This window comes from Salvelinus sp. IW2-2015, linkage group LG6.1, assembly GCF_002910315.2.
Source record: "Salvelinus sp. IW2-2015 linkage group LG6.1, ASM291031v2, whole genome shotgun sequence".
Taxonomy (NCBI): domain Eukaryota; kingdom Metazoa; phylum Chordata; class Actinopteri; order Salmoniformes; family Salmonidae; genus Salvelinus; species Salvelinus sp. IW2-2015.
In genome coordinates this window covers 16,901,886-16,916,843 of record NC_036845.1, presented here as the reverse complement: position 1 = coordinate 16,916,843, position 14,958 = coordinate 16,901,886, and the positions used below count along the sequence as shown (strand labels likewise).

General features: G+C 42.4%; 1 protein-coding gene across 1 annotated transcript in view; it reads right to left on the bottom strand.

Annotated features, from left to right (window-relative positions):
- LOC111965226 (calsyntenin-3) overlaps positions 1–14,951 on the bottom strand; it is a 37,200-nt gene extending 22,249 nt beyond the window's left edge. Inside the window, 7 exon segments of the mRNA XM_023989280.2 lie at positions 3,657–3,842; positions 7,736–7,885; positions 9,186–9,394; positions 9,620–9,830; positions 10,739–10,861; positions 13,416–13,482; positions 14,520–14,951. Of these exon segments, the coding sequence (XP_023845048.2) occupies positions 3,657–3,842; positions 7,736–7,885; positions 9,186–9,394; positions 9,620–9,830; positions 10,739–10,861; positions 13,416–13,482 (946 nt within the window). The 5' untranslated portion in view covers positions 14,520–14,951.
- Positions 14,952–14,958: the final 7 nt, after the last annotated feature.

Sequence of the window (14,958 nt, the reverse complement as noted above, 5' to 3'; positions counted from 1 at the left end):
ACACAGATTGTAACTGAGAGAACCTCCATTCTGAAAGCCTTGAATCAGCATTTTGTTTTTAGATGCAGGCAGTTTATTTGAAAAGGTCAAAGGTATAATTGAGCTCCCTAAAAATGTACCTGACACCCCTGTATACTCTTTCATCAGGTTCTCCTTTTCATCCTTCTCTGTTTCAGAGGTGTGTAAAGCCCTGAAAGAAATTGATGGGGAAAAAATCCCCTGGCCCTGATGAACTAGACCCCCACTTCCTACACATAGCTGCAGACATCATTGCTCCCCCTTAACTTGTATTTTTAACCTCACGCTTGATGTTAAGGAAATCCCCAAGTTATGGAAATCTGCTTTTGTACAAAAGCCTCTCCTGAAAGGTGGAGATCCTTAGCTACTTGACAACTATTGACCCRTATCAAAATTGTCTGTACCGCCAAAGGTACTGGAGTCCTTATTTAGTAGGCAGCTAAAGGCCTACTTCCAAGAAAACAAYATCATAAATGGAATGCAATCAGGTTTTAGGTCTGGCCACATCACTGTTTCAGCAACATTGAAGGTTTTAAATGACATCCACTGTGTTCTTGATAAGAAGAAACATTGTGTGTCTGTCTTTATTGATTTGTCGAAGGCTTTTGACACTGTGGACCATGCTGTGTTAGTGCAAAGGTTAAAATGTTGTGGAATTACTGGTCATGCTCTAGATTGGTTTATAAATTACCTATCAAATCGTACACAATGTGTAATGGTGGATGGTTGTAAATCTGAGTCCATAGAGGTGTGCTCAGGTGTTCCGCAAGGTTCTATTTTGGGCCCACTGTTGTTCATTTTGTATATCAACAACATTGGGGATCTTACTGAAACAGCAGATGTTCATTTTTATGCAGATGATACTGTTCTTTATTCAAGTGGTAGTAGTTTATCTTTAGCTTTTGAAAATGCCCAAAGAGCATTTAACATCATACAATAGAATCTGTATGATTTAAAGCTGGTTCTAAATTTGGGTAAAACAAAATGCATGGTATTTTTAAATGCCAGGCATGTTACTAATCATGTMATTTCTACATTGGCTGGACATACTGTAGAGCAAGCTAAAGTGTACACATATTTGGGTGTGTGGGTTGATGATAAACTGAGCTACACAGTACATGTAAAGAACTTGATAAGGTTTTTATACCGGCGTAAGGCTTGTTTTTCTTTGGTGGGCAGGAAGGAGCGGGTACGATGTACATTACTGGCGGTTTTAGATTTTAGTGATGTTATACAGTTGAAGTCAGAAGTTTACATAGACTTAGGTTGGAGTCATTAAAACTTGTTTTAGAACCCCTCCACAAATTTCTTGTTAACAAACTATAGTTTTGGCAAGTTTGTCAGTACATCTAATTTGTGCATGACACMAGTAAATTTTCCAACAATTGTTTACAGACAGATTATTTCACTGTATCACAATTCCAGTGGGTCAAAACTTTACATAAACTAAGTTGACAGTGCCTTTACACAGCTTGGAAAATTTCAGAAAATTATGTCATGGCTTTAGAAGCTTCTGATAGGCTAATTGACATCATTTGAGTCAATTGGAAGTGTACCTGTGGATGTATTTCAAGGCCTACCTTCAAACTCAGTACCCCATTGGGAAAATCAAAAGAAATCAGCCAAGACCTCAGAAAAAAAATTGTTGACCTCCACAAGTCTGGTTCATCCTTGGGAGCAATTTCCAAACACCTGTCTCCTTAGAGCAATGAACGTACTTTGGTGCGAAAAGTGCAAATCAATCCCAGAACAACAGCAAAGGACCTTGTGAAGATGCTGGAGGAAACTGGTACAAAAGTATCTATATCCACAGTAAAACAAGTCCTATATCGACATAACCTGAAAGGCCGCTCAGCAAGGAAGAAGCCACTGCTCCAAAACTGCCATAAAAAAGCCAGATTACGTTTTGGAACTGCACATGGGGACAAAGATCGTACTTTTTGGAGAAATGTCCTCTGGTCTGATGAATCAAAATAGACTGTTTTGGCCATAATGACCATCGTTATGTTTGGAGGAAAAAGGGGGAGGCTTGCAAGCCAAAGAACACCATCCCAACCGTGAAGCACGGGGGTGGCAGCATCATGTTGTGGGGGTGCTTTGCTGCAGGAGGGACTGGTGCACTTCACAAAATGGATGGCATCATGAGGAAGGAAAACTATGTGGACATATTGAAGCAAAATCTCAAAACATCATTCAGGAAGTTAAAGCTTGGTCGCAAATGGGTCTTCCAAATGGACAATGACCCCACGCATACTTCCAAAGTGGTGGCAAAATGGCTTAAGGACAACAAAGTCAAGGTATTGGAGTGGCCATCACCAAGCCCTGACCTCACACCTATAGAAAATTTGTGGGCAGAGCTGAAAAAGCATGTGCGAGCAAGGAGGCCCACAAACCTGACTCAGTTACACCAGCTCTGTCAGGAGGAATGGGCCAAAATTCACCCAACTTATTGTGGGACGCTTGTGGAAGACTACCCAAAACATTTGACCCAAGTTAAACAATTTAAAGGCAATGCTACAAAATACTAATTGAGTGTTAACTTCTGACCCCCTGGGAATGTGATGAAAGAAATAAAAGCTGAAAKAAATAATTCTCTCTACTATTATTCTAACATTTCACATTCTTAAAATAAAGTGGTGATCCTAACTTACCTAAGACAGGGCATTTTTACTAGGATTAAATGTCAGGAATTGTGAAAAACTSAGTTTAGATGTATTTGGCTAAGGTGTATGTAAACTTCCGACTTCAACTGTGTATATGCAGGCCTCAACCACTACCCTGAGAGAACTTGATTCAGTGTATCATGCAGCCCTCAGGTTAATTTCAAATCAAAAACGTCTAATACATCATTGCGATCTCTACAGAGCTGTTGGCTGGTCGTCATTGACCATGTGTAGGCTTAAACACTGGTATACACTGATTTATAAGGCCATATTGGGTAAAATGCCATTTTATCTCTTCTTTTTAGTCAGGTCGGTAACTAAATATCAATTAYGGTCTCATTCTCATTTGCTTCTAACAATACCAAAAATTAGAACAGGTCATGGTAGAAATAGTTTTAGTTACTTAGCTCCGTGGTCCTGGAATTCCCTCCTAAACATWWAAAAATTTGATGATCTAGTTTCGTTGGTGGAGTTTAAACACTTGATCGATGTATATATCATAGAAGWGTGTAATTGTCTTTAGGACAGCTGTTTTTAGTTAAGACTTTCGTGTTTTTAACGTAAAATGTAATTGTTGTACTGTATGTGTGTTTATAGTTTTGTTTAATGTTGTGTTAGTGTAAGTAAGCTGTTTTGGCTGAAACGTTGTTCCCCCTGCTGCTATTGGATCAGGTCTCTCTTGGGAAAATAGATGTTATCTCAATGAGAAAAACCTGTATAAATATAGGTAAAATAAAAAAATAAAAGATGATATTGTGAGCTCTATGAATATTAGGGCCTATACTCTCCCGAAATGCATGACTTCATTTAATTTATGCACACACCACAAATACAAGGTATTTTTATGCTTATGTGGCAAATAGGGCTAAAACCTATGTGGCTTGAGCATGGTCCATTCCAATCTTCAGATAGTCACAAATTATTATCCCAAACATTGAATCCATCATGAATAGCCCAGACTCAAGCAGCACTCACCACAGAGTCTGCGCACTGATCGGTCTGAGTAGCTGTCCCTGTCACAGCCCTTCCCAATATGGCCAGTCTGCAGCTCTACGGTGGCCTGGATGTTCCACACAGTCTCTTCGCAGGTCTCCAGGTGCAAACTGGGGAACAGGGGAATGCTGCCTGAACCGGGGGTATACTCCACCCGCTTCGACCAACCTGAAAACCAACAAAGAAAATAAACCATCAAAATACAGTGCATTCGGAAAGTATTCAGACCCCTTGACCTTTTCCACATTTTGTTACGTTTCAGCCTTATTAAAAAACGTATTCCATTATAATTTTCCTCAATCTACACACAATACCCCATAATGACAAAGCGAAAACAGTTTCTATTTTATTTATTCAAAAATATATAAAAATAAAAACAGAAATACCTTTATGTAAGTATTCAGACCATTTGCTATGAGACTTGAAACTGAGCTCAGGTGCATCCTGTTTCCCGGGATCATTCTTGAGATGTTTCGACAACTTGATTGGAGTCCACCTGTGGTTAATTCAATTGATTGAACATGATTTGGAAAGGCACACACCTGTCTGTGTAAGGTCCCACAGTTGACAGTGCATTTCAGAGCAAAAACCAAGCAATGAGGTCGAAGGAATTGTTCGTAGAACTCCGAGACAGGATTGTGTCGAGGCACAGATCTGCGGAAGTGTACCAAAACATTTCTGCAGCATTGAAGGTCCCCAAGAACACAGTGGCATCATTCTTAAACGGAAGTTTGGAACCACCAATACTCTTCCTAGAACTGGCTGCCCGGCCATACTGATTAATCAGGGGAGAAGGGCCTTGGTCAGGGAAGTTACCAAGAACCCGATGGTCACTCTGACAGAGCTCCAGAGTCCTTCTTGAAGGACAACCATCTCTGCAGCACTCCACCAAACAGGCATTTCTGGTAGAGTGTCCAGACAGAAGCCAATCCTCGGTAAAAGGCACATGACAGCGTGCTTGGAGTTTTCCAAAAACCACCTAAAGGACTCTAAGACCATGATAAACAACATAGTCTGGTCTGATGAAACCAACATCCTCAGTCTGGAGGAAACCTGGCACCATCCCTGCGGGGAAGCATGGTGGTGACAGCATCATGCTGTGGGGATGTTTTTCAGCGACAGGGACTGGGAGACTAGTCAGTATCGAGGGAAAGATGAACGGAGCAAAGTACAGAAAGATCCTTGATGAAAACTTGTCAAAGCACACAGCTAAGACAACGCAGGAGTGCCTTCGGGTCTCTGGATGTCCTTGAGGGTCCCAACCAGAGTCCGGACTTGAACCCAATAGAACAACTCTGGAGAGACCTGAAAATAGTTGTGCAGCAACGCTTCCCATCCAACCTGACAGAGATTGAGAGGATCTGCAGAGAAGAATGGGAGAAACTCCCCAAATAAAAGGTGTGCCAAGMTTGTGGCATCATACCCAAGAAGCAGTGGCCACCCGTCATTCAGGGCAGCTTTGTTGCCTGTTTTGCATGTTATTTTGGCATTAATACATGTCACATATCAGTTTGCAAAAAAATATGTTTTTATAAAGCCACATACAAACATTGTCTCTTTTTTGCTTTCTTGAGTAAGGCAGCGCCAAAATGCAGGTGTTTCAGACTAGCTCAGTGCTTTCTGTGGTGGAGGTGCAGCCAGCGGAAAGTACAGATGGTAGGGGTTGGTAATGCTTTCTAGTTGCGCCGTGATTGGCTCAGTGTTCCGTCACTCATGGGGACACTACGTCACCACAAAATCTATGGGAGAGCTTGAACATTCAAGCCCTTTGGGTGGTGCTTATAGATGTATATTAGAAGTGCCCATCCAAGAAGGCACAAGGTCATTGGCCACAAATGTCAAATCACATTATATCTACCGTTGCTTTGATTGGACTGATCATGTCAACATCATACTTCCAAATCTTAGCTAGCAAGCTAGACAAGCAGTCATCGTCCTGAATCAAGTCGACAATCTACTGGCAAATTATTTTCAATCCTTGTCATATGAAGAGAAGTTATAGATAAAACGTATCGGTGCTCATCTGTCATTGGAAGTAAACATAACTTGGAAATTGAAAATTCAACAATGAGTGGTTTGGAAGGAATCAGTGGCTAACTGCAAGCGTTGCAAAGCAATCATTAGCCTGCTATTCAGTGTAAAGGGTGTGTGGTCCAAGTCTGGGTTTAACGGTCTCTTTTCCAAGCTTAAAATGATAAACATTCACATGCAACACCATGGGCCAGAAAAGGTTGAATACATTGGCCATGCTGTCAATCCTGCATGACCTCTGACGCATTCAAAACATCTGAAAACTCTGAAATCTTCAGTGAGTTCAAGACAACTGGGATCTCTTGAAAAAAATGAGCTCCGACTGGGAAAATACATTTTGAACGGTCATCCAACTCAGAATTTGCAAGTCGGGAATTCGGGCCTCTTTCTAGAGCTCAGACCTGTAAATCACTAACGTCATGATTCAACCTTTTTTCCCCAGAGTTTCCAGTTGTCTGGAAAGCACCATAAATCCAGAGAATGCCAGACTTTGATGACAAAGTTTGATGACAAACTTTGCCAACCAGAAGGACTGCTGCGCCACCTTCCTGTTCAAGTGAGCACAGAAGGCCAGCATCCTGGAGTCACCTCTTCAATGTTGATGTTGAGACTGGTGTTTTGCGGGTACTATTTAATGAAGCTGCCAGTTGAGGACTTGAGAGGCGTCTGTTTCTCAAACTAGACACTCTAATGTACTTGTCCTCTTGCTCAGTTGTGCACCAGGGCCTCCCACTCCTCTTTCTATTCTGGTTAGAGACAGTTTGCGCTGTTCTGTGAAGGGAGTAGTACACAGTGTTGTACGAGATCTTCAGTTCCTTGGAAATTTCTTGCATGGAATAGACTTCATTTCTCAGAACAAGAATAGACTGATGAGTTTCAGAAGAAAGGTCTTTCTGGCCATTTGGAGCCTGTAATCGAACCCGCAAATGCTGATGCTCCAGATACTCAACTAGTCTAAAGGCCAGTTTTATTGCTTCTTTAAATCAGAACAGTTTTCAGCTGTGCTAACATAATTGCAAAAGGGTTTTCTAATGATCAATTAGCTTTTTAAAATGATAAACTTGGATTAGCTAACACAACGTGCCATTTGAACACAGGAGTGATGGTTGCTGATAATGGGCCTCTGTACGCCTATGTAGATATTCCATWAAAAAATCATCCGATCCAGCTACAATAGTCATTTACAACATTAACAATGTCTACACTGTATTTCTGATCAATTTGATGTTATTTTAAATGGACAGAAAATTTGCTTTTCTTTCAAAAACATTTCTAAGTGGCACCAAACTTTTGAATGGTAGTGTATGCCCCGCCCCCTTCATTTAAACAATTTTGGGGGAGTTTGCCACACCAAGATTTACATGCTAAAATCGCCACTGCTAAGAAGACTCCAGGCTGTAATCGCTTCCAAAGGTGCTTCAATAAAGTACTGAGTAAAGGGTCTGAACACTTAAATGTAAATGTGATATTTCAGTTTATAATTTTTTTTTTTTACCTGTTTTTGCTATGTCATTATGGGGTATTGTGTGTAGATTGATGAGGGGAAAAATCGATTTAATCCATTTTAGAATAAGGGTGTAACATAACAAAATGTGGAAAAAGTTAAGAGGTCTGAATTCTTTCCAAAAGCACTGTACAAAAATGCTGTGTTAAGTCATTCATGTTATGATAATTATGCTCTAAAGGCAAAGGTAAGTTGTGTCCCTCGACCATTCACACCAATTAAGATATCTTTCGTTATCACCATTTTCTCAATTGAAGTCTGCAAAACACAACCCAACAACGTCCATTCTATATGCTACAGTATAATTTCAGACACTAATGTAGTTCCCACAAAGATACATCCTGCGTCCCAAATTACACCCTATTCTCTATATACTGTAGTGCATTACTTTTGACCACGGGCCAAACGGCTCTGTCCAAAAGTAGTGCACTATATAGGGAATAGGTCCATTCCACACTACCACTGAGGAGGCAGATGAGGAAGTCATGAATAATGAGGGGGTGAAGCGTTTAGTGTTATTGATTACCGATCCAGCCGGGTTTGCAGGACGGTTTGACCGTGACGACGACCTGGGCGTCGGCCTGAGCGCGGTTCTTGCCACAGTCAAACGCGGTCACCCAGAAGGTGTGGACACGCTGGCGCTTCGAATCCAATGGCTCTGTGTTCTTAATGTTACCTAGGAGATGGGAGGAGAGGGAAGGAGAGAGAGTTATGTACAGTACAATACAAACAGTCATTCACTCACTCACTCAAAAGCACAGCATGAAAAGTACGCACTCTTATACACAGACTCTCAGACACACCAAAATTGTTCAGTGGCGTATATTCAAATGGAAAAGGCAACGACAGGGGAGGGAGAGAGAAGAGAGAACGATATGAATGAATAAAGACAGCTTCTTCTTACAGTATATCTAGAGACGAAGAGAGAATGTCACAAAGATATGGTTGACGGAACCTGCACGACAGGCGCCAGACAATGAGAGACAGGGGAGAAAGAAAGACTGTGCAAAAAGGGAGGGATGAAAGAGAAAAAGAGAGCGAGAGAGAAGGGGGGAGAGAATGAGAGAGACAGTGACAATACTAGGGCATTTAAACCGCCAGGGCTGAAACAAAAAGTCTCTGTGCTTCMTCTGGGCCCAGAAGCCTGACCCATATATTAAAAGGAACTTCTCATCCCCTGCAACCTCCTCCCCAGTCACTGCCAATTGTGCAAAGTCACGGTAAAAACCTAACTCCTGAGAAAATCTGCCTCCCCCTATGCCGTTGTCATATTACAAAATGCCCGCTATCGATCTCCCACCAGTAGCCCGTCAATGGGAGTCTTGCAGACTGAAATCAAWGCCTTCTCCTCAGAGGAAGCATGCCTACAAGATCAACAGAAACACTAGACTAAGGCCTAACCCCCTGAACCGACTGTCCTCTGGGCTCTGTTCAAAGAAACCTACCCTAGCAATGTTGACGCGGTAGCTTTGCTTACACAACTACTACCTACGCACATGTATGTTCTTCTGAAAGCTAGGACTATCTACCTGTGAAGGCGGGAGTCAACCTGCRTTTCTTACAGCAAAAACATGCTGCAAATCTATTCATTGCAGTACAAAAGGAATGCTATAGCATAGAAAYTGCAATGTGGGTGAGCAAGATACTTGGAAATGGCTTAGGTCACTCTCTAGCAATGTACATAGCAACAAGACCAGCTGGAGACAACCAAAATAGAACAGGGAAATTAACTCGTATTTYTACAGATTGGTAGTCATCACCATGCTAACTGTTGTTTTCATTGGGGACAAGATGTCAACTCACACATTATATTCACTTTTATAGTATATGAATCAAATAAAGAAATTGTAAAGACCAGAGCCATATATTTAGATAAACATTTTCTAAATGGCTCTGGTAAAGACTAGGCAGACCCTCATTTATTTGTGGGAAACTAATGTAAAGCCCAGCTCAATTGTCGTAGCTGTAGTTCTCACCATCGTTATCGATGACAAAGGGAACGTTGGGGGTGATGATGTCGTAGAAGCAGATCTGGCTGTACTGCGGGGAGCAGTCTGCGTCGAGGGCCTCAACGCGCACGATGCGGTCGAACAGACGGCCTTCGGGGACGGAGGCCTCATAGCGACGCTCCACGAACACTGGGGAGAACTCGTTTACGTCATTCACACGTACATGCACCGTGGCCCTGAAACAGAGAGAGAGATAGAAATAAGAGAAAAGTAAAGAGCATGATAAAGATGACGAAAGAGGTCATAACTGCATTGTAATATAGTCATGTATTGATCAAGCATAGCACTGACAAATACCCAAGGGTTAATCATTCTCCAAACTACAACAAMCAGCATAACCTCTGACAACAACCCTATCCATTAAACCTATTTGTTCTTCAGGGTAATGTAGTGTATCTCACTTGTGGGACTTCTTGCTGTTGGCTCCATCGGGGCCCTCTCCACAGTCATAGGCCTGGATGGTGAAGCTGTGCTCCCGCTGGCTCTCACAGTCCAGGGGCTCTTTAGAGCGGATCAGGCCCTCCCCTGTCGAGCGGTCCAGAACCACCGCCTCAAACTGTACCGAACTGGATCCCGTGGGCCCACTGTGCACCCGGAAGCCACAGATCTCACCTGGAGGAGAGAGAGAGGGGAAGGAGAGAKAAAGGGAGGGCCCAACTCATTTTAGTACCAATTTAACTTCTAGTGACTCTCTGTGCATCTCAAGGACCCAGTAGGCTTACATTTTGATGATTTACATTGACGGATTTACTCAAATAGAGTCTTCAATGGCTAAAAAAATAACAAATGAAATTCAGTGATCTATTTCAATGAACCCCATGTGATGTTACATGATCCATTCGATCACTTTATTGTCCCAGTTGGGAAATGTGTACCCTAATGATTTCTGTGAGCACAGGGCATATAATGTTCCCAATGAATACAAATAATTGAATTTCACTTGGCTGTGGAGGACCAGCGTAGTACCCAGGAATAGATTTACACAGACTTTTGGGGCGGCCCTAAAAATAGAGGACTGGACAGACATGATTATTTTCCATGTTAATATTTGTAATGCTTATGGGAGTGCCCAGCAAAATCCTTTCGGTAGCGCTTTATTTACCTGGAATTTACTGAATTGTGTGGTAACAATGTGAACTTTCTGGCACAAATGATGATGCTTCATTGGTTATTATTGTGTAATTACAATTTTACTCTGTTCATTCTAATTTTAGGGCGGCATAACATTAAAAAAAATTCTAACAATTTCCCCTCTACAAAATGCTTACTCACTGTAGGGGTATTGTGGGACTCGGTTTYCAATAGCCCAGTGAGATAGTGAACTAACCGTGGCCATTGTAATCAATAGCAAATATGTTCCAAATGGCAATATGTTTTGTGTTTATACTCAGTGTTAATTAGTAAACACCCGGTAATATTTGTACCGTAAAATACATTGCTACCATACTTTGAATGCTTAATATTATATGGGGGAGCCCTGATTTGTTATAGGACTGCCAAGTTCCCCCGATCATTCTAACCTGCATAGTGCAGTGGAGCGTCTTTATCCAGGGCGAACAGTGGTGGGTTGAGGAGAACGGTGTTGTCGTTCTCCATGACGATACCCTGGTACTCCGTCTCGATCCATGGCTTGTGCTTATTGGCTGAACGGCAACACAGGAGACAAAAGGAGGCTTGGGTTAAATGGAGCAATCAGAAGGGGAGGGAAAAACATGGCTATTTGTAACACCCCATTACATGAGAGGATGTGTGTGTGTGTGTGTGTCCCTGCAGATACATACAGACAAATAAAGACACACACACACAGAAATGCACACTCAAACCCCACCCCCTAACACGTCCGTCAAGTGTCACTCCACACCTTGCGTCAGTTGGCAACATAATTACACCTAGGCCGATTTCACCTTATCACACAGGGAGAGGTATACTGCACATATCAATCAGAACAGCCCAAGCAGCCTGCCCACAGGCACACTTCACTCACTGGCAAACATGGACRTCCAAATTAAACAGTGAAAGTTTGCTCTGAATCCACCCTCTAATTGCCAATTAATTATTMATTTCTCTCCAGAATGTTCACCCATATCAATCAAAGGCTGAGCTAACAAGCTGGAACGGTGACGATTTTACACTCAAATAATCAAAGACCAAAACAAAAGCCTGAGGGCTTTTATTTTAGACATGCCTCCCTCACTAGACCCTGAAATGATGACGTTAGACTCAGACAGCCGATGACAGAGCCACAGGACATGTTGTGTAGCAACCGCTCTGCCGTTTCAACATCAAAACACTCTGGCAAATTATAACAATTAAAATGCCAGTCTGGTCTGAATCAACGTGAGATAAGAGTTCTACAGAGGAGTGTCTTCCGTCTGGCCACTCTACCATAAAGGCCTAATTGATGGAGTGCTGCAGAGACGGTTGTCGTTCTGGAAGGTTCTCCMATCTCCACAGAGCAACTCTGGAGCTCTGTCAGAGTGACCACCGGGTTCTTTGTCACCTCCCTGACCAAGGCCCTTCTCCCCCGATTGCTCAGTTTGGCCGGGCGGCCAGCTCTAGGAAGAGTATTGGTGGTTCCAATCTTCTTCTATTTAAGAATGGAGGCCACTGTGTTCTTGGGGACCTTCAATGCTCGACACAATCCTGTCTCTGAGCTCTACGGACAATTCCTTCAACCTCATGGCTTGGTTTTTGCTCTGACATGCAGAGTCAACTGTGTGACCTTATATAGACAGGTGTGTGTCTTTCCAAATCATGTCTAATCAATTGAATTAACCACAGGTGGACTCCAATCAAGTTGTAGAAACATCTCAAGGATCATCAATGGAAACAGGATGCACCTGTGCTCAATTTCGAGTCTCATAGCAAAGGGTCTGAATACTTATGTAAATAAGGTATTTCGGTAAAAAATGGGATTTWAAAAAATGGTAAATTCCCTTACGTTGATTACTTTTTTCCTAATCCAATCAGTTTTGCTACATTGATTTTTTTGTTGTTGAAATGACATGGAAACAACATTGATTCATCCAGTTTTTATCCCAGTGGGACATATGTTTGGTTGTTGAGTCAATTAGACCATGCCCATTTCAAGCTTATTTCTAAAAACGAAAATGTTTTTTTCTGAATATTCAGGCAAGTTAGCTGGCTAACACCATCTTGCTTTGTAGCATACCCCTTTGGTCATGTGACCAGGCTAGTGAGTGATGCCCAGGCTAGTATTCACCATCCTCAATGGTTAATCTGATACGAACACTGCCTGTCCTCAAGCTTCTGCTCTGTCCCTCCTTTTGTAATTTATCTCTAACCCTCTCTCCCTGCCTGTCTCTCTTTCCCATCCCCTCCTTCCCTAGTTCTCTCTCTGCAATACAGCATTAAATCTGAACATCAGGGCCGTGGATTACACCCAGGATTACAGATTGAGAGACATCTCTTTCCATCMCTCTCTCTCCATCTCTGGCACTCTTCCTCTCTCTGTCACTTTCCCTCTCCACACAACATCCCCTCGTTCTCTGCCCTCACACGCTTCTACCTCTCTCTTTATTTCAATCCGTCACTTGATTTAACATACCATCTCTCTCTCTCCCCTCCCACCCTTCCTAACTATCTGTCGGTTTCTCTGTCCCACACGCGGCGTCTCTGTATCCCTTCACTTCTACCGACTCCTTTTGCTCCCCTTCTGTCTTCCAACGTCACTCCCTTCCTCCCTCCCTCCCTCCCTCGCCCTCTGACGTTCCTCGCCCCACTCCAGTTTCACTTCAAGTCTCCAGCATGATAATCATTGGAACAACGTTGGTAAATCAAGAGTCATGGCTATCCACGGTGATCTGAGAGAAGAAGATTGATCCTCCTTTGAAAGTCAAGCTATCAATTACACACAGAATCACATACACCAACATCCCCACATTGATCAAAATACATACATACATACATACATACATACAGGCTACATGAAGGACAACACTCTATAATGGTGATGTGTATGCAATCATACATTACAGACATATCATTTAATATATTATGACTTTGAGCACAGTGAGTGGGTATATGATTGAATTCCCTCTAGAGTTCAGGGGACAGCGACAAAAGGGCCCTGGCCATGAGCGTGACTACAGGTATGTGTGCTCCCATGGCAATAGAAGAAGAAATAAAAACGTATTTCAGCAGTACAATTAACAGTCAAAAGGAAAGGAAACTGACCTTTGTTGCCATTGGCAACCGAAGTCAAGCAAAGGAGGAGGAATGAGAGAGAACTCATTCTGTCCATCTGAGGGAGGAAGGGTAGAAGAGGAATACAGTACATGCATTAAACCAGGGGTGTCAAACTCATTCCACGGAGGGCCGAGTGGGCTGGTTTTTGGTTTCTCCTTTTAATTTGTCCAATTAAGACCTACACAACCAGGTGAGGTGAGTTCCTAACTAATCAGTGACCTTAATTAAATCAACTAAGTGCAAGGGAGGAGTGAAAACCTGCAGACACTCGGCCGCCTCAGAATGAGCTTGACACATTCAACCGATCAGCACTGGAAGATAGACTGAGGTGTAGATAACATAGACTAGACAGGACAGGACAGACAAACACACATAGGTAAAAATTCTAATACATTAAGCCTACATCCAACGGAATCTTCCGGCGCTATACTGTCACCTCATACAGAACACAGATGAATAACGCATAATAACAAAAGCACAGTAAAACGACAGCACATGGGTCCAGGTCATGGTAGAGTTAAGTGAACTGTAATAAATAGCCTCGTAGTGTCTAGTTATGCTGCATTCATTTTGAKATGGTCAATTATACAGTGATGTTATAGCCTATACAGGCCAATATGCTGACTATGCACACACCTACTCACTTGACTGTGTGGGTGTGTTTTAAGGGTTTGGTGTCCGTGCCAGTTAATTGACACAGTGTTCAAAATTATTCCATGGGGTATTGAGCCGTTATTGGTATCACGATACCACAGTCTACCATTCACTGCCATGCGTAAAATCGAAGCCCATCTAGGCCTATCCCTATATATTTAATCAAAACGAAAAACTTGAACGAGACTGTGTAGAGGGCCGTACAATATATATTCTGCTCAAAATTAATAGTTAGCACATGTTGTTCAAGGCTACACAGAGGTGATGGAGACATGCGACAATAACTAATCGATTGTATACCCCATATTGATGGATAGGTGCATCAATTGGCACTATACGCCAGCGGATCTATAATTTGGCCCCTTAAAAATATTGTATTAGACATAGATGCTGGTTACAATCAAAAACAGAAGAAAGCCGCTGTCAATTTTACATTACCGTGGTGAGTGTGAGGTGTTTTGGTACCCAACGCTACCCTCGTAGCATCCGCGCCTCCGCAGCTCAGCTATCCTCCGACGCAAAAAAAATCTAAAACGCAGGTAACGGAATTTCATACACAGATCTATTGAATATGCTCAAATGTGCACGCTTCAGTTTGATTTAAGACTGATAGTATCTCAATACCTATGTCCTTGTTTTCGGCAGACGTCGCATGAAGGGGCAAAAACGATGGGAATATAACGCTGACGTCCCCTCCCTCTCCGTGTTTCTTAACCCGCCCACACTGCGTCCTCTTCTCTCTCAGCTCCAATTCTATCTCCCTGACAAATTGCGTTGTTCTCTCTGTTTATTGAATTCTCTATGAGGGTGTCCGGGACAACGCATGATATTACTCATTTCGGCGCAACATAATTGTTTTTTTTTTGTCTACATGTAG